Source organism: Eleutherodactylus coqui, chromosome 9 (genome assembly GCF_035609145.1).
Source record: "Eleutherodactylus coqui strain aEleCoq1 chromosome 9, aEleCoq1.hap1, whole genome shotgun sequence".
Classification (NCBI taxonomy): Eukaryota; Metazoa; Chordata; class Amphibia; order Anura; family Eleutherodactylidae; genus Eleutherodactylus; species Eleutherodactylus coqui.
This window is the reverse complement of record NC_089845.1, coordinates 11,925,085-11,952,259: the sequence shown is the minus strand read 5'-3', so window position 1 is coordinate 11,952,259 and position 27,175 is coordinate 11,925,085. Positions and strand designations below refer to the sequence as shown.

At 41.3% G+C, this 27,175-nt stretch overlaps 1 protein-coding gene across 7 annotated transcripts in view; it reads right to left on the bottom strand.

Moving 5' to 3' along the window:
* Nucleotides 1-27,175, bottom strand: part of LOC136578925 (poly(rC)-binding protein 3-like) — a 645,331-nt gene that overhangs the window by 74,140 nt on the left and 544,016 nt on the right. For 2 of the 7 annotated variants that reach the window (XM_066579119.1, XM_066579118.1), the window contains exon 14: nucleotides 7,055-7,576. The exons of 4 other annotated variants lie outside the window; for them this stretch is intronic. In XM_066579119.1, the coding sequence (XP_066435216.1) occupies nucleotides 7,219-7,576 (358 nt within the window). In that variant the 3' untranslated portion in view covers nucleotides 7,055-7,218. Of the gene's footprint in view, nucleotides 1-2,573; nucleotides 5,681-7,054; nucleotides 7,577-27,175 lie in introns of those variants that run through there. One more of the 7 variants, XM_066579125.1, reaches the window with a different exon arrangement.

Below are 27,175 nucleotides of genomic sequence, written 5' to 3'. Positions count from 1 at the left end.
ACATTCGGCCTGGAGAATTATCAAAATGCTTTTATTCAGGAATGTTTTGATCCATGGTTATTACAAAAGCAGTGTGAAACAGACAGCTATATCATTATTGTTGCGCTGCTTTTTATTTGTATTGCTAAATATTGGTGACAGGTTCCCTTAAAGAAAAATCATGCTCCCCATCTACAAAATTCCTAATTGTATACTCAACTCTTTTGGCGCCACTGCAGCTCCAGCACAACTTCCTCACATTTCCGCTATGATGCCCTCATAGACTACAGCAGCCTGGCTGCTGCAGCCAATCATGAATCCGAGCTTCAAATGCTGTCATGTGTGATTGGCTGCTGCAGCCTGTAAACTGTCAGCATAGACTTTGTTGAAAAAGCAGAGCTATGACACTAAAGCTGCAAGGACAGGTAAGAATATGATTAGCATTTTTTATAAATGGGGAGTGGAAATTAAAAAAAAAAACTTAGACAAACCTTTAAAGGAGAACAAAGAGACCACTATAGTATTGTGAGCATTGGGCGGTATTATTGTTTTTCTGGGGAATAAAGTTGGCATTACTACATTGTAGCAGGTACAGATAGTAACTATTATTATATAGGGGCACAAAGCAGGCACTATTTCTTGTGTTGGTCGCTAACAGAGAATTATTAATGTTGGTGAGCAGTATTATTTTGTTGGGCACAAGAGAGAGCACTTTTACTGTGGGAGACACTGTAATCAGCAGCAGGATGGGAAGAGTGCGCAGAGAGGAGTTGTAGCTTTAAGAAATCTCTATAGCCAAATGGAGAAGAAAATAGAAAGTGGACAATATCAGTCAAAGAAGATGCCACCTGTAATCACTGGAGGTAACTGCACTGTAATCACTATCACTGTGTAGAACTGGCATCTGACTATTATATGCATTATATAGAGGTTAAAAGAGCTGGGTTGCGGTATCTGAGCCATAATGTTATAAAGGTTCACTTATAGATATGCTGTCTGATTATTAATTATGTGATTATGTATATTTTGGAATGAACTACAGCTGGAAGCCATGCTAAGTACCTGTGTGCGAGAGGGTGTGGGGGAATGGGGGGTGGGGTGCTGTAGGGGAACCCAAGCTTAACTTTTCTACCTGAGACTATGAGTCTGGCCTGTAGCTACACCCTGCATTGCATAATAAGCCTGTGCAAGATTTACTATGCATGAAGTGCCTTGCAAAAGTATTCACCTCTTGGTGTGTTTTTCGTTTTTGTTGCATTACAACCTGAAATTACAATGCATTTTGCGGGGGGGGGGGGGGGGGGGGGGGGGGAGGTGTGGGGGGGAGGGGGGAGGGGTAGCAGCATTTGCCTTACAGCTTACATAACATGTTTGCCACTTTGAAGATGCAATATGTTTGTTTTACTGTGACACAAAAATAAGTGAGACAAAAACAGAGAGCTTTCCATTGTCCAACGGCATGGAGCCACCTCTTGCTGCAATTACAGATGCAAGTCTCTTGGGGGATGTTTTTACTAGCTTAGCACATCTAGATAATGAGATTTTTGTCTAGTCCTGGCAAAACTGTTCCAACTCTTTTCCGTCAGGTGGGTTGTGTTGCTGTACTGCAGTCTTCAAGTCATTTTACAGATTCTCAAGAGATTTACGTTTCCCCTTAAACCAAGTGATTATAGCTGCAGCAGTATATGTAAAGTCATTGTCCTGCTGGAAGGTGTACTTGCGTTCCAGTCTCAAGTCTCTCACAGATTGAAGCAGGTTTTCTTCAAGAATTGCCATGTATTTAATGCTTTCAATCTTTCCTTCAATCCCAACTAATTTTCTAGCCCCTGCAAATGAAATTCCACCCCACAGAATGATGCCACCACCACTGTGCTTGACTGTGGGAATGATGTTCTTTGGATTATAGGACATGTTGGGTTTGGGTCACAAATAACATTTTCCATGATGGCCAAAAAGTTCAATTTAACTCTCATCTGAACAGGGAACCTTCGTCCACGTGTGTGTGTGTGGGGGGGGGGGGGGGGGGGGCACATGCTGTTTGATGAACACCAAATGAGTATTTTTATGTTTTTCTTTAAAATGGATTTTTTCTGGCCAATCTATGGATTGCACAGTTTATAGTTTCCCTATGGACAGACACTTCCATATCCTATCATTGGTATCTTTGTTGAAGCTTTGATTAATTGTTGCCTGGCCTTCTTTTGCCAAGTTTGCAGTTGTGCCGCATTCTTCCTCTTTTGGATTTCATGATGCTCTGTGAGATGTTTTACTTTATAATCCAATCCTGATTTAAACGTCTTCACAGCTTTATCTCTAACCTGTTTGGGGAGTTTATTAGTCTTCATGTTGTTTGCTTAGTGGTGTTACAGACTCATGGGCCATTCAGAGCGGCGGTATTTGTACTGGCATCATATGGCAGATCATGTGACACTTTGATTGCAAAGGGGGAGGACGGACTTATTCAACTAATTATGTGACGTGAACTTAATTCATTAGGCCAAACTGTTTTCAGAGGTTTCATAGCAAACGAAATGAACACATACGCACTCACAACTTTTCAGCTTTCATTTATTTAAAATATAAAACAAGGTATTTTTATATTGTACTATAACAATTTGGACTAATTTTGTCAGGTCATTACATAAAATCTAAATTACAATTGATTATAATTCCAGGTTGTAATGCAACAAAACAGGAAAAACACCCAGGCATGTAAAATATATGAAAAATGCTATTCTGTAGAGCTCTTCTGTACCTGAACTTATGCATATTCCCTCACTGACAACACATATATTGAAATTACCAAACTAATTTTTCTGTTATTACAATGTAGCAATAATAATTAACAACTGGACAAAAATAATAAATGCATGCTGGCGGGGGAAATATGTGTTTTAAGGTCAACACTTATAACCTCATGATGCAATAACTAATAGAAGACAAGCTAATACTGAAATTGTGTTGTGAAGCTTCACCCGACTCCACAAGGATACAGTCGAACATGAAAATATGGTTACCTGAAGGTAACACCTTTTAGACAGAATAGAGAAATGAGTACTCAAGATACCGTCATGTAAATGAACTCAATCATTTAAAGAGGACCCAACATGCCCTCTGATAAGCGGGATCGGTTGCATAGGTGCAGCTGTGTCTTCACTGATTCTTCCACTATTTTTATATTTGTTCTAGCCCCCCTCATTTGCCAGCAATGGCTTCCTATACTTTTGGAGCTGAATTGTCAATGGCCAAGTAGGTGGTTTCCAACGCCCAGTGTCTATGAAATGTCACATTAACCAGTGACACTGGGCACTGCCAAGTATCGATCAAGACCTACCTCACCACTGGGTTGACTAGTAACAGGCTCTGAAAGTAATGAGAGCCACTGCGGCCAACAAGAATGCTAGACTAGAATACAAGCAGCTGAAGAATCAGCAAGGACACGGCTGCAAGCGTACGCAGCTCGTTACATATCTATATGAGAATGGTCAGTCTCTCCACATAAACCCTCCTCTCTCTAGTTGCTTCTCATGAGCAAGGGAAAGGAGCTCCCCAAAATGTAGTGGGGTGAGGACAAGTACACATTATCTATTCTGCCTGAAAGCTGTGACCCATTAACTGGTGTTTAACATTTAAAAGTGTAATGTTACCATCTTTGTGATGCCCTCTCTGCGGGCAGCGTAAGGTAGTGGCAGCTACGCTGATTACAACAGATATGGTTTTTACATTTATTTCTGCATTCATTTGCTGGAAACTTACATTTTCTTAGTGATAGCCACACATGGAGGACTAATCCTAAATCTCCATGAGCTACAGTTAGCCTTGCTAACCAGTGGCTGGAGGGTTGGGTGTATGGGGCTAGTCCTGTATGTGTAGCTGTTACTAATAATATACAAGTTAAGGGCTTAGTCAGACAAGCATTTTGCTGCGCATGTTTTTTGCGTTTGCGATCCGCAACTATTAGAACCAATGCTCTGCAATAACAGTGGTCACGTGTCCGTTTTTTACCTACGCACAAAAATTAGCACTGGTAAAAATACGGCAGCAGATTTCAAAACACAAGTAACTGTGGCATTCAGGATTTTTTGGATGTGAAACCCCTGGATGCTGTCACATCCAGGAGTTTCACCTTTGGCCAATGGGGCCGGCGGCAGCAGCACCGTCGCCATTAAGAACCTACAGTGAAGATCGCGATCCTCTGGCACAGCTGTGACAGATGATTTCTTCATCTCCACAAGGGAGTCCCCTCATCACTGAACAGTGTGATAGCATTGTCACAGTGTCCAGTGACAAAGGGACTCCCCGTGGGGGTGAAGAATTTCCCTGCCACAGCTGTCACAGCTGTGGCACAGGAGCGCGATGTTCTTCCATTGCTTTCAATGGGGCTAGCGCTTCTACACCCCCATTGAAAGTAATGGGCTGCCGGCAACCCCTGCAATAATTTTTAGGGAAGGGCTTTAAATATAAGCCCTCGCCTGAAAATCATCTCTAGAATGTGTAAAAAAAATAAAAAAATATATACTTACCTCTCCGCCGCTGCAGGGGCTCAGGCGTGTCTAGACGTTTGTCCTCCTGAACTGCTCTGAAGTGCTTTCAGCAGGCGGGGTTCTAAAATCCCCACCTGCTGAAAGGGCTGCCTCTGATTGGCTGAGCACTGTGACCAATTAGAGGTAGCCCTCAGCTGTTGAATGACACAGCCGCAGCAGGGGATAGCGGGCACTGCACTTTATGTGCAAATTTTAAACGTAGCCAAGTGCGTTTTTTTCAGCGTGACGCCCACTTTGGTAATGCGAATTTCTGCGCGCATGCGTTTTGCGAAAATAAAAAGCGCAGCAAACAAACACCCATCCGACTGAGCCCTAAATGAAAGTTACTAGCAAATTAATGCACATGCACAGATACATAAGGCAAAGGTATTGCTGGAGTCAGCATGACTGTCACTACTTGTGCCCTCTCTGAGGGCAGCATAAAGGTGGTAAAATTGCCTTTAAGTCTTCCACAGTACAGATTATTATTTCTGTGGCACTCCTGATGATTTCTGTCAAAATAAAAGATAAAATAGTGCTGCAAGAAATGCTACTTCATCCTGTAAAGTGTAGGATGAAAACTGAGCGGACCCCATTGACTATAGTCAGTGGGGTCCATTTACCACCATTCAATTCCATCATAGCTCTGTCCAGCTAGTAGGTTCTGTTTTCCTGTTCCCATAACAGTGCAGGAGAATGGAGTCCAAAATGTTGATGTGAATGAAGTCTAATACTGTACTATTTTTAAAATAAATTTGACCAAAGCTCAGGGCAATAGTATGATGTTTAATTAACTGATGCAACTTCAAGTGATCACTTTCAAAGTGTTTGTTTTGTGGCATTTTGAGAGACGAATGTGTGTTTTTGTATTGTTTGAATAGAAAACTAAAACTGTTCTTAAAGGGGTGTTTCCATCTCAACCAAACATTGCCACAATGGGAACACTGCTCTGCATAAAGTGACCATACAGCCGAGTGAATAGAAATAGCCGACTTCTATGGGAGTTACAGAAAATGCTTAATCCAACTGTTTTCCCAATTCCGACCATGCCCAGTCACCTTGTACAGCCGGGCTTGGAGCAGTGGGGGCCACATCTTGAGATTGCAACTTCAAATTCTATGAATATCTTTGACATTCATTGTTTAGCAGCTATTACCTCATGATTGTATAATCAGTCACTAGAAAATAAATAAGATGTAATAGTCATTAGAAACTGCCACTGTCATATAGTAATGAAAGTTTCCTTTGACTTCTGTAAGAAGGAAAAAGTTGATCAGTGGACTCATTTCAGGCATGGCAGAGCACAAAAGTCCATGCCAACATGGAGATACAGAGCTTTCTTAAAGTTGTATTCCCATTTCAGACGTTTATGCCATGTCCACAGGATATGCCATAAAAGTCAGATAGGTGCAGATCCTACTTCTGGTACTAAAATATTTATTACCTATCCTCCTAACAGGTCATCAATGTCTTATTGGTGGTGGAACAATTTATTTTAAGATAGCTGCACAATCGCTGCAGCCTCTTTTCTGGCCCATGTGTTACATCCATTAGTGAAGTGGCCTATGTGCAGCCAAGTCCCAATCAAGTGAATGTGATTGATCTGCCAGACTAGGAACTGCCAATATGAAATTCGCAGTGTTATGCCTAGTACACAGTGAAGAGGCCTCTTCACACAGCTGATCAATGGTGGTGTTAGGCATTGGACCCCTACCAATCTGACATTGATGATCACTGTTAATGATAGGTCATCAATATTTTAGTCTTCGAAACCCCTTTAAACAGAGTTGAAAATCTTGTGATATACTTGAAGCATACGTAACTTTTCAGATGACTTTTCAGAATAAGCTGCTGTGTGTGTATATTAGCAATAACATGACTTGTATCCTGCAACAGAGTGTGCAGAGCAAGCTCCACTCACATAACTGTCAACGCAAGGGAACAAGGAGTAGAGTTGCAGTGGCAGAATATAAAGCAATTGGAGATGGGAATAATCCTTTAAAGCATATCTAACTTTCCTGTGACTTTTCAGAATAAGCTGAAGTAATAGAGATAGCATCAATTGACAGGCAGTGGACAGCAACTTAGAGACCCCCACTTTAAAGTAATTTTTCAGCAAAAAAACATCATTTTGGGTAAATAAAGTGAATTGCTAATTAACACATTGGCTATCATATAAGTACAAGGTGTTTAAGAGGTTAGTGACCATTTATGATTTCATCAGTTAGTATCAACTACAGGCACCAACCACTTATATTAAATTAACAACTGCATAGGCTAAGGACCCTGTGGTTTTAATATATAATGTATTGTATATATTTACTGCTATGTGATACTATTTTGAAAAATTAGTTTGTATTGTAGAAAGAATAATGTTGAACTTCTGAATATTTGACTTTGTAAGGCAAACGTGCCAGGTCATTTTATCCATTCATCTACCAAACCACCAATTAATAAAATATATACATAAGGAAACTAAAGAGAGAATGGAACAGAACATAAACTTAAATAAATAAATAATAGAACTGATATAACATATGCTGTTGGAACCAGTTACTATTTTGGATTAATAGTCATGAAAAGAGGACAAAATTGAATCAGCAACAATAAACACTTTGCAATTCAACAGAAAAATGAAACAGAAATTAAGAATGCCATATTGTTGTCTTTAGAATGATCTACCAGACAATCTTGGTAGAGCTTTGTTTTCATGCCTTCAATATGGAGCAAACTTCTGTCGGTCAGATTTCTTAACCCCACTCGTCGATGGAATTTTGGCAGTATAAGCAGGTAAATTCCCAGTGGCCCCCGCAGTGGCCGCTGCATTTAATGCCAGGAGTGGGACAGTTTTCATGCCAAGCAGACTGGAGACAGGAACAGCATAGTGGGTGGTCGGTAAAGTTGGTAGGGGAAGAGGGGAATTGACATTAACCGCGGAGGCAGCAGCAGCTGCTGCCAACACAGCCATGGAGGTAGGGGTAGAGGAAGGGGTGGTAGACTGAGAAAGGTTCATGTTGAGGTCAACAGGGGTCGTGACGGAAGCAGTCTGGGTGCTCAGTTTAGCCATCTCTAAGCTGCAAACGAAGAGAGGAACAGGAACAAATAGGTTGGGATGGTCAAGCAAGGATAAATTTTGGGAAGAAAGGAATGGAATAGGAGGAGCAAACAAAATAGGATTGGGTTAGATTGGTCAACAAAAGGAACAGACAAATGGTAGGTGGGGAGAGAAAGAGAAAAAAGGGAAAATGAGGGTCAAAGGAGGAACATGTTATGTGTTAAAGAAGAGATATAACAAAAGGGTACTTCATGATTTGATGAGGAAAACATTACTAAGAAACTAAAGAAGCCTTAACATAGGTGTTTGCAATGTCAATGAAAGAAAGAAATCTTAGGAATGCAGAGAATGATAAAGATGATAACACAAAACTTAAAATGAAAACAGAATTCTGACTTCTTAACGGCACTGGTATGTTTGCCTTGTCCATTTGTACATGTCCAATTTGTTTTAGAATTGTTTTGCTATTTTGCCTTTGATTACATTATGCATTCAATATAGTGATAAGATTCTTCAATATAGACTTTGTGGTCGAAATAACCATATACGAATCATTATGAACATTGCTACTAGGGATTAGCGAGCTTACTCGGAAAAGCACTACTCGCTCGAGTAATTTGCTTTATCCGAGTATCGCTGTGCTCGGGTCTGAAGATTCAGGTGCCGCTGCGGCTGACAGGTGAGTCGCAGCGGGGAGCAGGGGAGAGCGGGCGGGAGAGAGGGAGGGAAAGATCTTACCTCCGTTCCTCCCCGCTCTCCCCTGCAGCTCCCCGCTCCGTGCCGGCACCCGAATCTTCAGACCCGAGCACAGAGATACTCGGATAAAGCAAATTACTCGAGCGAGTAGTGCTTTTCTGAGTATGCTCGCTCATCTCTAATTGCTACCTCTATCAATCTACTTACAGCAACTCTAGCTGTCTGTCTATAAGTTTTGAAAGAGGTATGTTGTAAGCAGCATTCAGGGTAGTTTTACAGAGACATCTTCACAACAACTTCCAAAGTAAAAATCGTTTCCTTTATTCCATTCCTTTGCTAAAAACGCCTGCAACGTTTCAACTGCAGCCTGCAGTCTTTATCAAGCTAATATGCAGCATGCAACAATGCATGCTAGATATAGTATACACCAACTAAAAACTACCTATCACCAACACCAACATATAGACACTTAAAAGAACAGACGCTGTAATAGGTTGGCTGACTTACCCACATGCTGTGAATACCAATTAATTCGTCCTGCACATTGGAGTAGAACTTCCTGTTCCGGTCTGGAAGCCGGTGGGGGTATGGGATATACTATGATAACGCGAGAATTGCCTCTTGTACTCAGACAACTGCAGGTAGTGTGTTTAAACTGCGCATGAGCGAAATTTCACTTGGCTGTGAATGCCACTGCCGTAATCCTGCGAGATAAGCCATCGGTCTTAAGCCTGGTGACGTCACTACGCTCCACTGCGCATGCGCAGGACTTATAGTCCGAGAAGAGCGCGATATTTTAGTTTAGGACGTGCTGCCATCATCCCAGGCACGCACGCAACTAGCCCCAGGAGTTCATCACCCAAACGGACATACCAGGAAGCAAAGACCGCCCCCTGTCAGTTCACTGACTCCGCTGTCTGCAATTCCGTCCCACTATCTCCATGGCAACATCATGCCTCTGTGTTATATAGGAATCTTATGTGCATAGCATAAAACCTCTGTTTGGACATACATTACATCCTTTGTACCATTATTTAATACACCCCAATCAAGGATGAAAGTCACCAAACATTGCATGAATGTACAAATAAAGTTTATTGATTATATGGTTCAAAAAAAGTGCAGTAAATTCTTTTCTCAAATATGTAACATACATGTTGTTCATTCACACATAGTTAATCAAAATGGGACTTTGATCAAGCTCCATGCCACAGCTATATTTAAAGGGATAGTTAAAGGTATAAAAACCTCCTAGCTTATGGCCTCTATGCTGTTCATCTATAGTAAGATGTAACATCAAGGATTACCCCCCTGCAAAAACTTGTTCAGGGCAATACCATCACAATACTGAGAAAACCATCTCAAGAAAAGTGATAAAAATTAATATATTGTTACATCTTTAAAAATTCGCTAGTGACGACATGCCATAATCAAAATAGAACCAATTACGCTTATGTCCTACGTCCAAAGGAGAGTATAGAGCCTGTGGATTCTGGGAAAAGAATTTTTTGAAAAATAGTGCAATCCAGCCCCCATCTACAAGAGGCGCGGGGGCAAGAAACACCACAGGTCACGGAAGAGGATCATGGAGGATGACAACTCGTGCAGGAACACGACAACAGAACAGAGAGAAAATCTAGTTGTGAACATTTCATCTAAGGTACTGTCTGACATACAGGTACAGGTCCTCTCCAAGGGCTTATCATTTTGTCCGACACAGCAAACGGACTGGTTTGGGATTAATGTGGACATTAGAGCTTTTTTTAGAAGGTTAAAATTACGTACACACTTTGTATCAATGGGGGTGGATGCACCGTTACAGATACAGCCCTCCACACAGGATTGTTTCAGATACAGAGATGTGGGATTGCGTAATATTAGCAAATTCCAACCTAATGATAATGATCATGCAGTTGCAACTTACTCAGATCTGGTTATGCAGGATATTACAAAACTGAAAAAACGTAGTATGGGTTTTCCTTCTAGAAATAATTTGTCCAAAAAAGATCGGAACATCATAAAGGACCTAAGTAATGATAGATCTATTACTATACGGATGGCGGATAAAGGTGGGGCCACTGTAGTTATGGACACCTTAAAATATCATGCGGAAATAATGTCACAGTTGGCAGATCCAGCAATTTATGAACCACTCACTCATAACCCCACTGAGGAGTTTCTTGCGATATTAAGGGGGCTAGTACATGATGCACGAGATGAGGGATTAGTTGATCTAGCACTTTCTGAGTTTTTGATACCATCACATCCGGTAATCCCTATACTATATACATTACCAAAAATTCATAAGGATTTATGTGCACCCCCAGGTCGTCCCATCATCTCAGGGAGGGGCTCCCTGTTCAATAATACTTCACGTTTCCTGGATAGAGTACTGAGGAGCCATGCTGTTGAGGCGCAGTCCTATATCCAGGATACCTCTGATTTCCTGCGCAAATTGGGTAATGTGATACCTGCCGAGGGCTCCTTAATTGGATCCTTCGACGTCACATCGTTGTATACAAATATTAGTCATTCTTTGGGTATAGAAGCAACTAGAGAATTTCTCTCGCGATCAAGCATGTCAAATAGATGTATGGAATTCGTAATCATCCTCCTTACTACTATCCTACAGTGCAATTACTTTGTGTATAACGAGACGTTTTACTGCCAGAAGCTTGGCACGGCGATGGGGTCCAACGTGGCCCCAACCTACGCCAATATTTACATGCGCTATATTGAGGAATGTCGTCTCTGTGCCTTCCCCTCCTGGGCCTTGGTCCAGGTGTGGTGGAGGTACATTGACGACATTTTTTTCATCTGGACCAGCACTGAGGCAGAATTGTTGGCCTTCCATGATGAAATCAATGGGCTTGTTCCCAAACTCAAATTTACGTTAACCTATTCGACGCATGAAGTCCAATTTTTGGACGTAATGGTGAGAGAGGATGCCACGGGCTTCAAAACGGACATATTTACCAAACCAACGGATCGCAATAATTTACTGCAGTACAACAGCAATCATCCCCCTGGCACACTTTTGGGTCTACCTTGGAGTCAATTACTCCGAGTTAGACGCATAGTAGACGATGATTGGATTGAGCCACGTCTAGAAAATATGTGCTTGAAATTTATACAGAGAGGTTTTCCTATTGATTTGATGCATGACTTAAAAAGTAAGGCCCTGATGAAATCTAAGAATGAATTGCTGGTAAAAACCCATAAGAATTCTAAATTGGAGAGAATACCCTTTGTCTCCACCTTCGGTGGGATTAGTAATCATGTTAAAAAAATCCTTACACGACATTGGTATGTACTCTCAAAATGCCATCCTTCAATTAGTGAATTCCAGAAACCTCCATTAATGGCGTATCGGAGATGTCGCAATCTAAAGGATACTTTGGTACATAATCTTGTGACCAAAGGTGATGTGGACAAACAGTGCCGCTTTGCACCATTGAGAAATGGCAATTTTGCTTGCCTCAATTGTGTGCAATGTAACAATTTATTGAGAGGTGATTATTTTTTTCATCCACATACTGGGCGTAAATATAAGATCAGGCATCATTTTACGTGTAACTCAACTTATGTCGTATATATCATCATTTGTCCCTGCGGTCTCTACTATGTCGGCGAAACCACCAATGCCATCAAAACACGCATCTCGGGACATAAAAGCACAATCAGAACCTTACCGAAGCATTTTAAGGAGGCTGGCCATGCAGTAAACCAGCTCAGATTTAAAATCATAGATACGGTACCTGATGTAGGTAGGGGAGGAGATCGCGAGAGAAAACTCAAACTACTTAAGGCAAAATGGATCTATACCTTAGATACTATTTACCCAAAAGGTCTAAATGTGGATTATAATCCGCTCCTTTATGTGTAGTTGATGTGATTCTTTATTTGAATAGTGCATATTTTTGATTCAGTGTCCTTATACGTATTTTCTTGTTTTTAATTGCAGATGCATACAGGATGGATTGGTCTGCACCATGGACTGTGAACACCAATTTACCGTTGGATTGCACTATTTTTCAAAAAATTCTTTTCCCAGAATCCACAGGCTCTATACTCTCCTTTGGACGTAGGACATAAGCGTAATTGGTTCTACTTTGATTATGGCATGTCGTCACTAGCGAATTTTTAAAGGTGTAACAATATATTAATTTTTATCACTTTTCTTGAGATGGTTTTCTCAGTATTGTGATGGTATTGCCCTGAACAAGTTTTTGCAGGGGGGTAATCCTTGATGTTACATCTTACTATAGATGAACAGCATAGAGGCCATAAGCTAGGAGGTTTTTATACCTTTAACTATCCCTTTAAATATAGCTGTGGCATGGAGCTTGATCAAAGTCCCGTTTTGATTAACTATGTGTGAATGAACAACATGTATGTTACATATTTGAGAAAAGAATTTACTGCACTTTTTTTGAACCATATAATCAATAAACTTTATTTGTACATTCATGCAATGTTTGGTGACTTTCATCCTTGATTGGGGTGTATTAAATAATGGTACAAAGGATGTAATGTATGTCCAAACAGAGGTTTTATGCTATGCACATAAGATTCCTATATAACACAGAGGCATGATGTTGCCATGGAGATAGTGGGACGGAATTGCAGACAGCGGAGTCAGTGAACTGACAGGGGGCGGTCTTTGCTTCCTGGTATGTCCGTTTGGGTGATGAACTCCTGGGGCTAGTTGCGTGCGTGCCTGGGATGATGGCAGCACGTCCTAAACTAAAATATCGCGCTCTTCTCGGACTATAAGTCCTGCGCATGCGCAGTGGAGCGTAGTGACGTCACCGGGCTTAATACCGATGGCTTATCTCGCGAGATTACAGCAGTGGCATTCACAGCCAAGTGAAATTTCGCTCATGCGCAGTTTAAACACACTCCCTGCAGTTGTCTGAGTACAAGAGGCAATTCTCGCGTTATCATAGTATATCCCATACCCCCACCGGCTTCCAGACCGGAACAGGAAGTTCTACTCCAATGTGCAGGACGAATTAATTGGTATTCACAGCATGTGGGTAAGTCAGCCAACCTATTACAGCGTCTGTTCTTTTAAGTGTCTATATGTTGGTGTTGGTGATAGGTGGTTTTTAGTTGGTGTATACTATATCTAGCATGCATTGTTGCATGCTGCATATTGGCTTGATAAAGACTGCAGGCTGCAGTCGAAACGTTGCAGGCGTTTTTAGCAAAGGAATGGAATAAAGGAAACGATTTTTACTTTGGAAGTTGTTGTGAAGATGTCTCTGTAAAACTACCCTGAATGCTGCTTACAACATACCTCTTTCAAAAGTTACATTGTTGGGATCAATTGGTCCGGATCCGGGTAAGCTGGCAAAACGATACATAATTTCCCACCTCAGGTTTGAGGTTGAATGTGTGCGGCACCCATACTATTGGAGATTGTCTGTCTATAAGATTACAAATATATAACTATTCATATGCATTCATTTTTTGTATATAGAATAGATTAATCAATGTAATAACAAGGAAAGCAAGAATGTGTTTAAATTACAGGTTAAGCATACCTGATACAACTAATGAAGCCCTTGATTAGTTACATCAGGTGTGCTTCAGACAACACCTAATTTGCAAATATTTACTCTTCTGAAGTATTCTGCTTAGGGGGATGAATAATTCTGAAACTACTGTAGTCATTATAGGTATAACGTTGTGTTAAAGGGGGATAGGGAGCCAATCCTGCCTTACAATGTGGGTGTACGCAGTCTGTCACAGCTGACACCAGCCGGCAACAGCTGTAATCATTGCTCATGATGTTCGTCGCTGTTAAGCCATTAAATGTCACCAATAATTATGACAGCAGAATGTAAATGGGGTGCTATTCAGTTGCCATGGCAGCTGGGGGACTTCTTAAAGCCCCAGGGCTGCCATTGCAGACTACCTGTCAGATTGCAGTATAATGGAATACTATATACTATGGTATTACATTACATTGTTGGAGTAATTAGACCATCGCAATTTCAAATTTAAAATCAGTGTAACATTTTTTTAATTAATTATTAAAAAAAGGGGAATAAATGAAAAAAAACCTTTTCCCATATTCATTATAAAAAAATAAAAATAAAAAAGACCCAACAACATTTTGTTAAGAAAATTGATAGATCAATGTATCAGTTAATTGCTTTTGCTATTAGATTGTAGACTAGAAAGATATAGCATCTGCTTGTATAAGTAGTGAAGGGGTTAAATGTAACCATTTCTATAGACCAGTGAGTGTATAGGACAGAGATAAGGAAGTCCTCCAGACCCCCTCCCTTGCATTCCTTCCTAATGACATAATAGCAGTTTCATTGTATGTTATAGTTACACCTTAAAAGGTGTAAGTTATGTTAATCATTTTAGTTTCAGCCTATCATGTATTCTTATTCATTTTGGAGGTATATACTTTTCCTGTGATGTCATTTATGATATATAAACACAACATGCAACAGGCTGGTGTGATTTGTATTTCTCCTAGGGGCCATGCTTCTACACAAGATCTGAGATTGTCTTCTCCTCGGTAAACACAAATTCTCCTTACAATTTCTAATAGAGCTGCATTCATAAAAGTCCGATCTATCTAAGTATCGTGTTATTCATCCTGTACGGTGAACATCGTCAGAATAAAAAAATAATACGCAACCTCACGACTGGGCTTTTGTGAACACCGTGTCTCCAAGAAACCATATAATAATAGGCGATCAAAAAGTTGTATGCACTCCAAAATGGTACCAAAAGAAACTGCAAGATGTCCCGGTATCATCGTAATTGTACTGACACACAGAATAAAGTGATCATGTCATTTTTGCTGCAGTGTGTACGCTGTAGAAGCAATACTACCCCAGAGATTGCAGAATTGCAGGGTTTTTTCCATTTTACTCCTCTTAGAATTTTTAAAAAGTTTTTCAGTACATTATATGGTAGGTTAAATAGCACCATTGAAAAATACAACTCGGCCTGCAAAAAACAAGCCCTCAGACAGTTACGTTGATGAATAAATAAGAGTTAGGATTAAAAGTGGGGAGGAAAAAGCTTAAGGGTGAAGTCACACGAACGTATATCGGCTCGGCTTTTACGCCGAGCCGATATACGTTGTCCTCGTGTGCAGGGGGGGGAGGATGGAAGAGCCAGGAGCAGGACCTGAGCTCCCGCCCCTCTCTCCGCCTCCTCTCCGCCCCTCTGCACTATTTGCAATGGGAAGAGGCGGGGTGTGGGTGGGGCTAAGTACCGAGAATTAGCCCCGCCCTTGTACGACCTCTCCCCATTGCAAATAGTGCAGAGGGGCGGAGAGGAGGCAGAGAGGGGGGCAGGAGCTCAGTTCCTGCTCCTGGCCCTTCCATCCTCCCCCCCCCCCTGCACACGAGGACAACGTATATCGGCTCGGCGTGAAAACCGAGCCGATAAACGTTCATGTGACTTCACCCTAAGGGGTTAAATTATTTGTTTATTCTTTGAAAATGGCAAAAAGTCTGTATATTTGGCAAATCAACCTGATCTGCAATAGGAATTGAATAATTTTGATTGTAAATGTAAATATGTTTCACATTGAAATTTAAAAAGTTCAGTTTAAAAGTAAATTATAAGTAAATCAAACACAGAGCAACCTAAGATCCATCGATGTCCATCGTAGAAGGTTTTAGTGTAGAGGTCTACAGTTTATTCTGGTGTGGGCTAACTATACTTTATGTTCCTCAAAAGGTGAATAGTTTGGAAGAAACATTTTTAAATTAAGTGATGACTCTCTTTTGAAGTTAAATTCCTAATTTGTAGGATTTCCAATGCAAGGTACATTAGAGGGTTGTCATAAATAGACTTTGCCAACTCAGACTGAAACAATCCTGGAGATCAGATGACCACAACAGGTCCAGAACTGCTCTGACCCCCAGGGATGAGTTAGTGCAATTAAGGAAAGTGGCTTGTGGTCACTAATGAATGAGCAGCCATGTCCGACCTGAATTCTAAGTTTTATGAATGCTCAGAGAGTTCTGCTTGCACGCTGTACATACCAATACTGCAAAATAAAACAATATAAAACTTGAACAATCAATACCACATTTAGGGGTACAACAATATTGTGAAGACTAGTGATAGTTTTATTGTCAAAATACCATTACAAAAGTATTGAAAATGAAAAGTGGGCGGTTTATTTTTTAGCCTGTCTTAGATAAGTGACAACTTGAATCTGAATCGTTGCAATGGAGAGAACCACTATTTTCACCAGCAACACATTTTCTACATCTAATCATTAATGTGAAATATTATAATGGACACGATTGAAAAAGACGGCTGTGTCCGTTGAAACGTGTCGCATTAAGGGCGCCCACCCACTGGCGATTTTTTTTTCTTTGCGTTTTGCGTTTTTTCTCAAGAGCAATTAGAATTGAATGTACTCCTGTCCACTGGCGGGTTTTTTTGCGTTGCGTTGCGTTTTTTAACATAGGAACTGTCAGTTGCATATGTGTCCTTATTTTTCTCCTAATGCACCCATGAAAGTCAATGGAAATTAATGGAAAAGCCGCGAAAACGCGTCAAAAAACGCCGCGAAAAACGCGGGAAAAACGCCGCGAAAATGCTGCGTTTTTCACGCACGAAAATCGCAAACGCCAGTGGGTGGGCGCCCTAATAAAGTGGAATATTAATATAGACTGTGGTCCTGGTTCCGGAGCGCGGGGGTTCTTTTTTCTTGTTTGCCATTTTGGATATTTGAAGCCCATGCGAGGGCTTTCTACTCCGGGACGTCTCTCCTAGGATTTAGGATTGAGGACCAGGTTCCTTTTTGAGAAGCTATCGTGGAAACGGGGTGCCGGTGGCTCCTTTGTGCAGAGGGGTCCGCTGTGCACCAGGTGAGTGGACACTCACCATTTATTATATTTGATTATTTTTTATTATATGTGAGTCGCTGAGATTCTGTTTTTCCTTTCATAATGGACACGGTGCTCTGTGATTGGCTGTAGCAGCCTGTGACATACTGGACTGTAAACAGTACATTATTGGGGAGACTTGGAACTGTCGGCGGGGTACATGAAGGGGGCTGGGAAAGGTGAATATTAGCTATTTTATTATCTTTGGGCATGGGTAAGGAAGATTAACCCCTTAGTGACCAAGCCTGTTTGCGCCTTAATGACCAGGCCAATTTTTGGAAATTTGACATGTGTTAACATAGAATAACTCCGTAAAGGCTTCGCATATCCCAGTGATTCTGACATTGTTTTTTTTGCCACATATTGTACTTCATTTAGGTGGTACAAATAGACCGATACAATTTGTGTATATTTATTTAAATTGGGAAAATTTTGAAAAAAGTGTCATTTTTTCACATTTTCAACTGCCATATCTTAAATATGTGCGAACATACTGTACAAATTTTAGATAAGATATATATTTCCATCTGTTTACTTTATTCTGGACGCACATTTGAAAAACTTCAGGTTTTTAACCATTTAGATGACGTACAAATTTTAACATTACTTAACATTTTGAAGAACACTGTTTTCCTGCACCAAGCCAAGATTGTAAAGGCTCATAGGTGTCAGTATGATAGATACCCCCACACATAACCCCATTGTAAAAACTACACCTTTTAATGTATTCACTGAGGGGGTCAGGAGTATTTTGACCCCACAGTTTCTTTTTAGGAGATAATACCATTTAGAGAAAAAATACAATTTCATATTTTTGCAAATATGTCATTTTAAAGGCAGTTTTTTTTTCTATAGTGCACATGAAAATGAGGATTTACACCCCAAAATGCATACCCCGTTTGTCTTGTGTTCAGAAACATACCCAATGTTGCCCTAATCTTATGTCCGTATGCACAACGGGGCCCAAACCGAAAGGAGCAGCCGGTGGCTTTCAGAACAGACATTTTGCTTGAAGGTATTTCAGGTCCCATTGCCCACTTGTAGACCCCTTGAGCGGCCAAAACTAAGGAGAACCCCCACAAATGACCCTATTTTGAAAACTAGACCCCTTAATGAATTCATCTAGGGGTGTACTGCGTATTTTGACCCCCCTATTTTTTGAATGAATCTAAGCAAAGCAGAAGGAAAAAAATTATGATTTTCATTTTTTGGCAATTGTGTTATTATAAAACGTTTTTTTGTACAGCACAGATAGGAATGAAGACTTTTACCCCAAAATGGATCCCACTGTTTGTTCTGTGTTCAGAAACATACCTATTGTGGCCCTAATCTTCTGTTTGTATGCACAACAAGGCCCAAACAGATAGAAGCATCAAAATACAACTGTCTTTTAACTTTCACATGATCACCATTATCCATTGGATAAAAGCAATCACGTGACCAGACACCACTCACCGCAGCCCTCGGTTACTGTTCCAGGCTCTCGGCTACCTTTTGTAGACAGGAGCAAGCAGATTTTAAATTTCCCGGTCTCTACCCAGCTTCTACGCTTGCGTCTGCAATTTTGCGATGTCCACATGCGCTGAAGCTTGGTAAAAGTTTGCAAATAAGGATCCCATCATGGGACATGGTCAGAGCCTGTAAGTAAGTAATTTCACCTGCCCTCATAGATCGGAGCTGTGAGCGGGAGGTGCAACTTAATTTTTAAAAAACGTTTACGTGATCGCCATTATCCATTGGATAACGGCAATCTTGTGACCGTGTACTGCAGCCCCCTTTGAAATTTCCAGGCTCTCGGGTACGTTTGGTAGCCAGGAGTGGGGAGATTTTAAATTACTCTGGCAATCCATGGCTTTTGCGCATTTGTCTATCATTTTGGTGATGGGCGTGTGCCCAGAAGCTGGGGTAAGGTCTGCAGATAAATCCAGTGGCCTTAGGTACATAATTTCATTTCCCCTAATGATCCGTGTGGGAAAATGAAGCAAACTTTTTTTTTTCTTTTTTTTACACTTTTTCTACTTTTACATCATCGCTGTTCTCCATTGGATAGCAGCTATTATGTGACTGGGAGCCGCATACAGCAGTTTCTGGTGACAGCTCCCTGTTTTCACCTACTCATACTAGCTGGGAGCAGGTAGTTTTTAAATTTCCTGGGCCTCCCGGCCTTCTGTGCGTGCACGTGACGTAATACCATATAACGCACATGTGCAGACACACAGCCTGCAGGGCTTTAATCCCCAGAGGAAGTGTGTTTTTTTGGCCCTGAGGATTAACACTTTGTAAGCCAATTTTGGATTCAGGGTTATCTAGGGGGCTTTCTCTTTTTGCCATTATACAATTGCGCCACTTGCTGGCGTCATCGGGTCCAACCTTCTGCTCAGTGCAGGATTTACAAAATAGTCCCAGACAGATATTTGTCCAGACTTTCTTTGAACATATCCACTGAAGGAGAACTTCCCACCTCCCGTGGTAACCTGTTCCACTCATTGATCACCCTCACTTTCAGAATTTTTTTTCTAATATGTAATCTGTGTCTCCTCCCTTTCAGTTTCATCCCATTGCTTCTAGTCTTTCCTGGTGCAAATTAGAATAGGGCTGATCCCTCTGCACTGTGACAGCCCTTCAGATATTTGTAGACAGCTATTAAGTCTCCTCTCAGTCTTGTTTTTTGCAAGCTAAACATTCCCAGATCTTTTAAATGTTCTTCATAGCACATGACTTGCAGACCGCTCACCATCTTGGTAACTCTTCTCTGAACTTGCTCCAGTTTGTCTATGTCTTTTTTAAAGTGGGGTGCCCAGAACTGGACACAGTATTCCAGATGAGGTCTGACTAAGGAAGAGTAGAGGGGAATAATAACCTCATGTGATCCAGACTCTATGCTTCTCTTAATACATCCCATAATTGTGTTTGTCTTTTTGGCTGCTGCATCACATTGTTGACTCATATTCAGTCTATGATATATTAGTATACCCAAGTCTTTTTCACATGTGCTGCTGTTTAGCCCAATCCCTCCCATTCTGCATGTGCTTTTTTAATTCTTCTTGCCCAGATGTAGGACTTTGCATTTCTCCTTGTTAAATACCATTCTGTTAGTTGCCAAACTGTTCAAGCTTTTCTAGATTTTTTTGAATACTCTCCCTCTCTTCCCTAGTGTTAGCTATCCCTCCTAGCTTTGCATCGTTGGCAAATTTGATCAGTTTCCCATCAAGGTCCTCCTCCAGATTATTTCTAAAATTGTTGAACAACACTGGGCCTAGGATGAAGTCTTGTGGTACCCCACTTGATAAAGTCTTCCGCTTAGATGTGCAGTCCTTTATGACCACTCTTTGCAAACGAGTATCCAGCCAGTTGTGAATCCACCTAACAGTTGCCTTGTCAATCCCATATTTTTTCAATAAGTATGGTATGAGATACTTTGTCAAATGCTTTACTAAAGTCAAGATATACCATATCCACTGCATTTCCCTGATCAACCTAGTCGGTGATTCTGTCATAGAAAGAAATTAGATTTGTCTGGCATGACTTGCTTGTTATAAACGCATGCCGCCTCTGATTAATTACTCCATTGTTATCCAAGTACTTACATGCATGCTATTTAATAATTTGTTCAAATATCTTTTTATCGGTATAGAAGTCAGGCTCACAGGCCTGTAGTTTCCTGGATCACCTTCTTCCCTTTTTTGAAGATAGGGACAACATTTGCCCTTTTTCAATCTTCTGGGACTTCTCCTGTTCTCCAGGAATTTTTAAAGATTATGGCGAGTGGCTCAGCAATCACTTCCGCTGCTTCCTTTAGTATACTAGGATGTAATTCACCTGGACCTTGAGACTTGAATTCATTTACATTAGCAAAGTGTTACCTCATCATCTCTCTGCTCATAAATAGCCTGCATTCTCTTATTCCCCCAATAGCACAGGGAAGATAAGTTGATGTTCCATCTACTTTCTGACAGAAAACCGATACAAAATAGGAATTTAAACGTTCCGTCTTAACATCATTTTTAACCAATTCACCATTTTCATCTTGTAAGCATCCAATAGCATCTTTGACTTTTCTTTTGCTTTTGATCCCTAAAAATTATTTTTTATTGCTTTTGGCCTCTGTTGCAAGCCTCAATTCATTATCAGCTTTAGCTTTTCTGACACTTGCCCTACAGTTTCTGCAGACTGCATTATATTCTTCTTCAGATACCCCCTCCCACACCCTTTTCATTTAATAAACATATTTCTCTTTCTTTGTAACATGCGTACAAGTTCTGTGTTCATCCATCCTGGTTTCTTTAAATGCTTCCCATTCATCCCTCTTTTAGGGATTGTTAACGATTGTGCTTTGAGAATCTCATTTTGCAATATTTCCCAACCTTATTGGACATTTTTTGTGGCCTGTACATGGCGGTGACCTCAGTCAGATCAAATTTCAGGGAATAGAACTCCTAAGAACAAACAACCGGAGAGGAGACATTGATCGTAGACTGCTGCATAAAGAAGCTGCTTGGACTGAATGAGAATCTATCCTTTAATTGTTTACTACAAGATTGTATGTATTACACTAGTTCCCCCTTCTCGCCTTTCCACATTCATTCCCTTGCTCTGTATTATCTGATTTAATTACTCTCATTTTTATCATCAAGACCAGCCTTACATCATTTATTGTGTTGCTCGATGTTGACTGTGCAGTGGCGTTCTTCCTAGGACATGTAGATTTCTCCCTCAGTTATCTTGATTATCATTTATTATTTCTGTTCCCTATCTATTTCGATCTGTTGCCATCAATTTTTGTGTCCTACTCCAAATATCACTATTGGCAAATAGAAAGTATGACTAGCTGACCCCTTTATTCACCAATTCGATCATTGGATCTCCCTGTTGTCTGTATGATATTCAGTTGAACTGGGCTATACACTGAGCCCTCATCGTATGTGTTGTTACTATATTTCAGCTCTCAGTATTGGATTAATAAAAGATAGGATGAAATCAAAGAGTAAGGGAGTAAAGGGTAGAATATGAAATTTAAGAGGTTGGGTTTTGTTTTCTGTTTTTTTTTTTTTTTTTTACTCAAGTCTACAACTTGAGTTCCTAAATATCCCCATAATCCAAATCTTATTATTTCAATGTTGGTTCAGCTATTTTTCATCATCTTTCAATTTAAACTCTCTCTCCTTCAGCATCTTGGACAGGGGAGAAGCAAACTTTAAACTGCTGAACATCACCTTAAACAGCACCCTGGATAGCTCCACGGACTGGAAATCATACTATTTTGTATTTGAGTTGACTTAATCATCCTAAATTCTGTATTTCTAATGGCTGACATAACAGTATGCACGAAGGTACTGACTGCACTCTACTGTACTATCACCCTCTGACGCTATACCATGTGCAGAGGGGTATATGCCAAAGGATTATGCCAGTGATGCAATCATGCATAGAAAAGCCCTTTTTGCCAACTAGATATGTGAAAAGAACTGGTTAACCTCTCACTCTTACTGATAGAGCTAAACCCTGTTATCAAAATGTCCTATCCCAGCATATACCCGCTCTTACATGGCAATGTCCTCTCTTTTTATATACTGACTTTCTTTACACTCATGTTCTCTGAATGACATGTGGACACCTGATTCCACACACCTCCACCTATACCAATTAGGATTCAACTTGGCTATCCATTAACCACACCTGCTATGATGAGAGTACATAACCCCATGGTATACCAATGAGGAATCAGCTAATATGGCAGTTGTTTATTCTCCTGTTTCTGAGATTTCCAGACAGCATATTTATGCAAAATTAGTTCTTGATGAACTGCTTTTACAAGTAGGTAAACGTGTCGAATGTGAAAATTCTTGAAACTCTAGATTGCTTGAGCCCCTGTCTCTTGTTCAGGTTCATGAAATTATGAATCCAAAGCTTTTTTAGTTGAGTGGTGAAGGCATTGCTGGCAAAAACTTGACCTTTGCAGCATAGCTTTCGCCATCTAACCTTATATGTGTGACCACTATGTTAATTTTTGGAGTTACCACTGTCCACTATATGCCACTCACTTCTGGCCTTCTGGACAGTGCTCTGTTTACTGAATTCCCCTAAACTAACTGTTTGTCTGTTGTTATATGTCTGTCAGCCCTAAGTCTTGGTTTTAGATTTGGAATAATAAAGGTTATGTTAATTATGTTAAGTCTATACTGTGAAGGACGTTAGAATTTAATTATAGACTAGTTTCTGTCTCAGTGAAAAATTTTCAAATAGGCTGCACCAAGCATGGCAACTGCTCAGGCTCACCTCAGTGATCCCGCTGCAACCTCAGTTTTTATGTAAGCCTGAAGCTTTAGTAAGAATTTTTTAAGCAGTTTTAGTAAGCATAAAGAGAATGGCGGATCTGGCCATATACCTCGGCCTCTAGGTGACCCTAAGAGGGATAGAAGAATTCCAAAAAACAAGATGAGATTAATCAGCTCAGAGCTGAGCACAAGATCAGACTAAATAGTCCTGACAAATACCCACAGGTAAGGCCAAGCCTCCCACCTATCATCACTCCCACCAGGCCAGAAGACAGAGAAACACACAAGACCTGCACCAGACCTCCTTGAAAGGAAGCAAACCCAGAACTGCCGCAACAAAGAGCACAGCTGCATCAACCAGAAAACAAATATGTCAATAATGCTTGCTTTGTCAAGTGTCACTATGTGGTACCCCGAGTATTGCCTAGTGCAGGGACTAAGGAGGTGGAACATGACACAGGAATTAAAAGAAAACTCATGAGAAAATCCCTGTGTTTCAGAAAGAGCACAGAAAGCTCCGTACTGGACACAAGACAATGATCTTCAATAATCAAAACTGTTTAACAGAAAAACTAGACTTGTTGCCAATGGCAGCCAACTACAATGCAGATTTAATTTTTATAGATCAGTTGAAGTAAATAAATGTTGAGTTCCAACTTGTTGCTATTGACAAGAAGGCCACTTTTTTCAGTTAGGGATTTTGATAAGTGAGGACCAGTGTAACATGTTGGACAGTAACATTAAAATCCATTTAAAACAGTTCTAGCATTGAAAATATCATATATTATGTAATAAAGTCATTTATACTATACTTTGTGCTGTGTACTTTCCTACAGTAAGATAAAGTCACAATATGAAGGCCAAACTTAAAGTCTTCCTCTAATAAAAGTAGCAGCCTGATAAAGCAAACCACAGGTTTAGCTAAAAGTAAGCATGTTTTGCAGAGCACCTCTGGGGCACTCGCCTACCAGGAGAAAGGATGTCTAATGACACCTGCTTGAAAATTTATGGTTGCTGCAGTCTTGGTACAATTCTATGGAAAGGTGGTCTCCACCGTAGTCTATATATGACGGCAATGTTAAATTCTTGTCGTAATTAATATAAACTTCAAAAGGAGAAAGCCATGCGATCACTTAAAGGGGTTGTCTCGCGAAAGCAAGTGGGGGTATACACTTCTGTATGGCCATATTAATGCACTTTGTAATATACATCGTGCATTAAATATGAGCCATACAGAAGTTATTCACTTACCTGCTCCGTTGCTGGCGTCCCCGTCTCCATGGCTCCGTCTAATTTTGCTGGGTTCTTGCTTTTTTAGACGCGCTTGCGCTGTGTGGTCTTCTGCCTGGTGAATTGGGCCGCTTGTGCTCACCGCGTCGTCATCGTAGCTCCGCCCCGTCACGTGTGCCGATTCCAGCCAATCAGGAGGCTGGAATCGGCAATGGAACGCAAGGAAGGAGAAGAAAATCCACGGTGCACCATGGGAGAAGACCCGTGGTCCACCGTGGGAGAAGACCAGCGGCGCCATCTTTAAAAGAAGAATAGAAGAAGCTGCAGAACGCTGATGCAGGTAAGTGCAATGTGCTTTTTAAAAACTAACCTATGCTTTTTTTTTAACAGGGCAGAATGCGGGGGTAAGTGAAAAAATTTTTTTTTCGCTTTCGCCGCGAGACAACCCCTTTAACCACTGAACTGTAGAGTAAGTGATGAATGTGAATTGGTGGACAAGTGGTGTAGTGTCTGCAGTGAGGTAGTGAGCAGCGTGTTGTTGTACAGGAAAAAAACCAAAGTACAGTGATGCCTATGGATGAGTAAGGCTGCCTGTCCACGGGCATTTTTGCATTGCGTTATCCGCGGCAATAATCCGGCCGCGGGGAAAGCAGTGAATGCCTTCCATAGTGTTGCAATGGAAAGCGCAGCCCTGCTGTTCACAAGCGGAGAATCATAGCGATTCTCCGCTCGCGGGATTAAAATTGCAGCATGCTGCGATTTGCCACGATTCTCCATGCTGAGCCTATCTGTTACATAGGCTCAGTGTGGAGAACGTCAGCTGGCTTCTGCACCTCAGCGGCGGCTACCGCGGCGGGGATCCGCTGCGGGATATTGCAACACCCGTGGACAGGCAGCCTTAGGGATGATTGCAAAGCCCCATGGCTGAAGCTGATTAACCGGACATCTACATTAATAGATCATTGTGTCTGAAGTCCTGTAGTATCCGTTCCAGGCAAACAACAAGGATGGTCCTATTGATCAGTACATTATCACCACACGTATTTAAATTAAAGCCACTACAAAGGCCTCCATACAGCACCTGCTAAGAGCCTACAGCATGTAGTACTCTCTGACTGCTCTCTGCTGCTGGGTTAGCCTCTGCAATAGATGCAACAGGGAAATCCATCATGTAGGCACGTCAGGTGAGATGGTTGGGTGGTAGCCTGCACTGTCGGTGCATGTCTGCCAGACAAGCCATTTCCAGCAAAGGGTGTAAACCTGGGTAATTGGTTAGAAAGTGCTGCACTATCCGGTTCATCACACGGGCCAGGCAAGGTATGTGTGTGAGATTGCCAATGCAAAGGGCTGCCAGCAGTTTGGCCCCATTGTCACTCACGACCTTGCCTGGCTTCAGATTGTGCGGAGTCAGCCACATTTCAACCTGAGCCTGCAGAGCCAACAACAGTGTAGCTACACTTCCCTAGACATATCAGTTTTAGGACAGCATGCTGGCTTTAACCTTGTGCAGCACTGTATGGAGGTTGGGTTTTGTCACATATGCATCTGTGCTGATATTGAGGATGCTGAAAGATGGTGGAGAAACAGGAGAAGGAGGAGATGAGTGAATAGGGGACAGTCACGGATGAATGTCGTGCAAGCCTTGGGGGTACCATGAAATATGGATCACCACTTTTGGCTTCATGTACCACCTACAAAACATTGACCCAGTGTGCTATTAAGGATACATAATGCCCCTGGCCATGTTTGCTGAACCACGTCCACACTACCACTCACAGCGTTCTGTAACACCACAGACACATTATCACTGACGTGGCAGGGCAGGGCAGGGAAGGCTTTGGGGGCAAAGTAATGGTTGCTTGGATACTGGTGATGTGAGTTAGCATGGAGCATCAAGTTGTGGAAGGTGTAGTATGAGGGGCAGAATTTCCATTGCAAGCAGTTATGGAATGCTTCCATTCAGGTTCTGTGCTTGTGGATGGTTGGGGTGGTATTTTTTTACGTTCCCATTGCTTAGGGCTGGCTGCCGACATGGAACATGCTGGAATATGGGGTAGATGTCAGGAAACAGGGTGATGATGGTGGCAGCTCAACTTCTGCTCTCCGTTTCCCACTCCTTACTTTGAAGACTGCAGCTCATCAATTGTGGAGGGGTATGCTACTGCCGCTAGACAAAAATGTCTCTCTGTGCTCAGAGGCTACTACATGAACAGGGAGGGGGATGGAGGAAGAGGCAGTTAAGGGGGAGCTCTCCAAGGCAGCAGGTGGTGAGAATTCATGTGACTGGTCATACACCTTGTATCAAGGTTGTTTACATTCTTACCATGTTTTAAATGCTGCAGTAAGCATTTAAAACATGGTAAGAATGTAAAAAACTTCAATACAATGTGCATGACCAGCCACAAGAATGGTGGTCATCTACATTGACCTCTCTTCTGTCATCACCAGTGGTTTTTCATCCACCTGCGAGCTGCTATGATGACTCTCCCTGCCTCTCTATGTTAGATCAAGTACTTCATCTTCTTCCACCTTCTC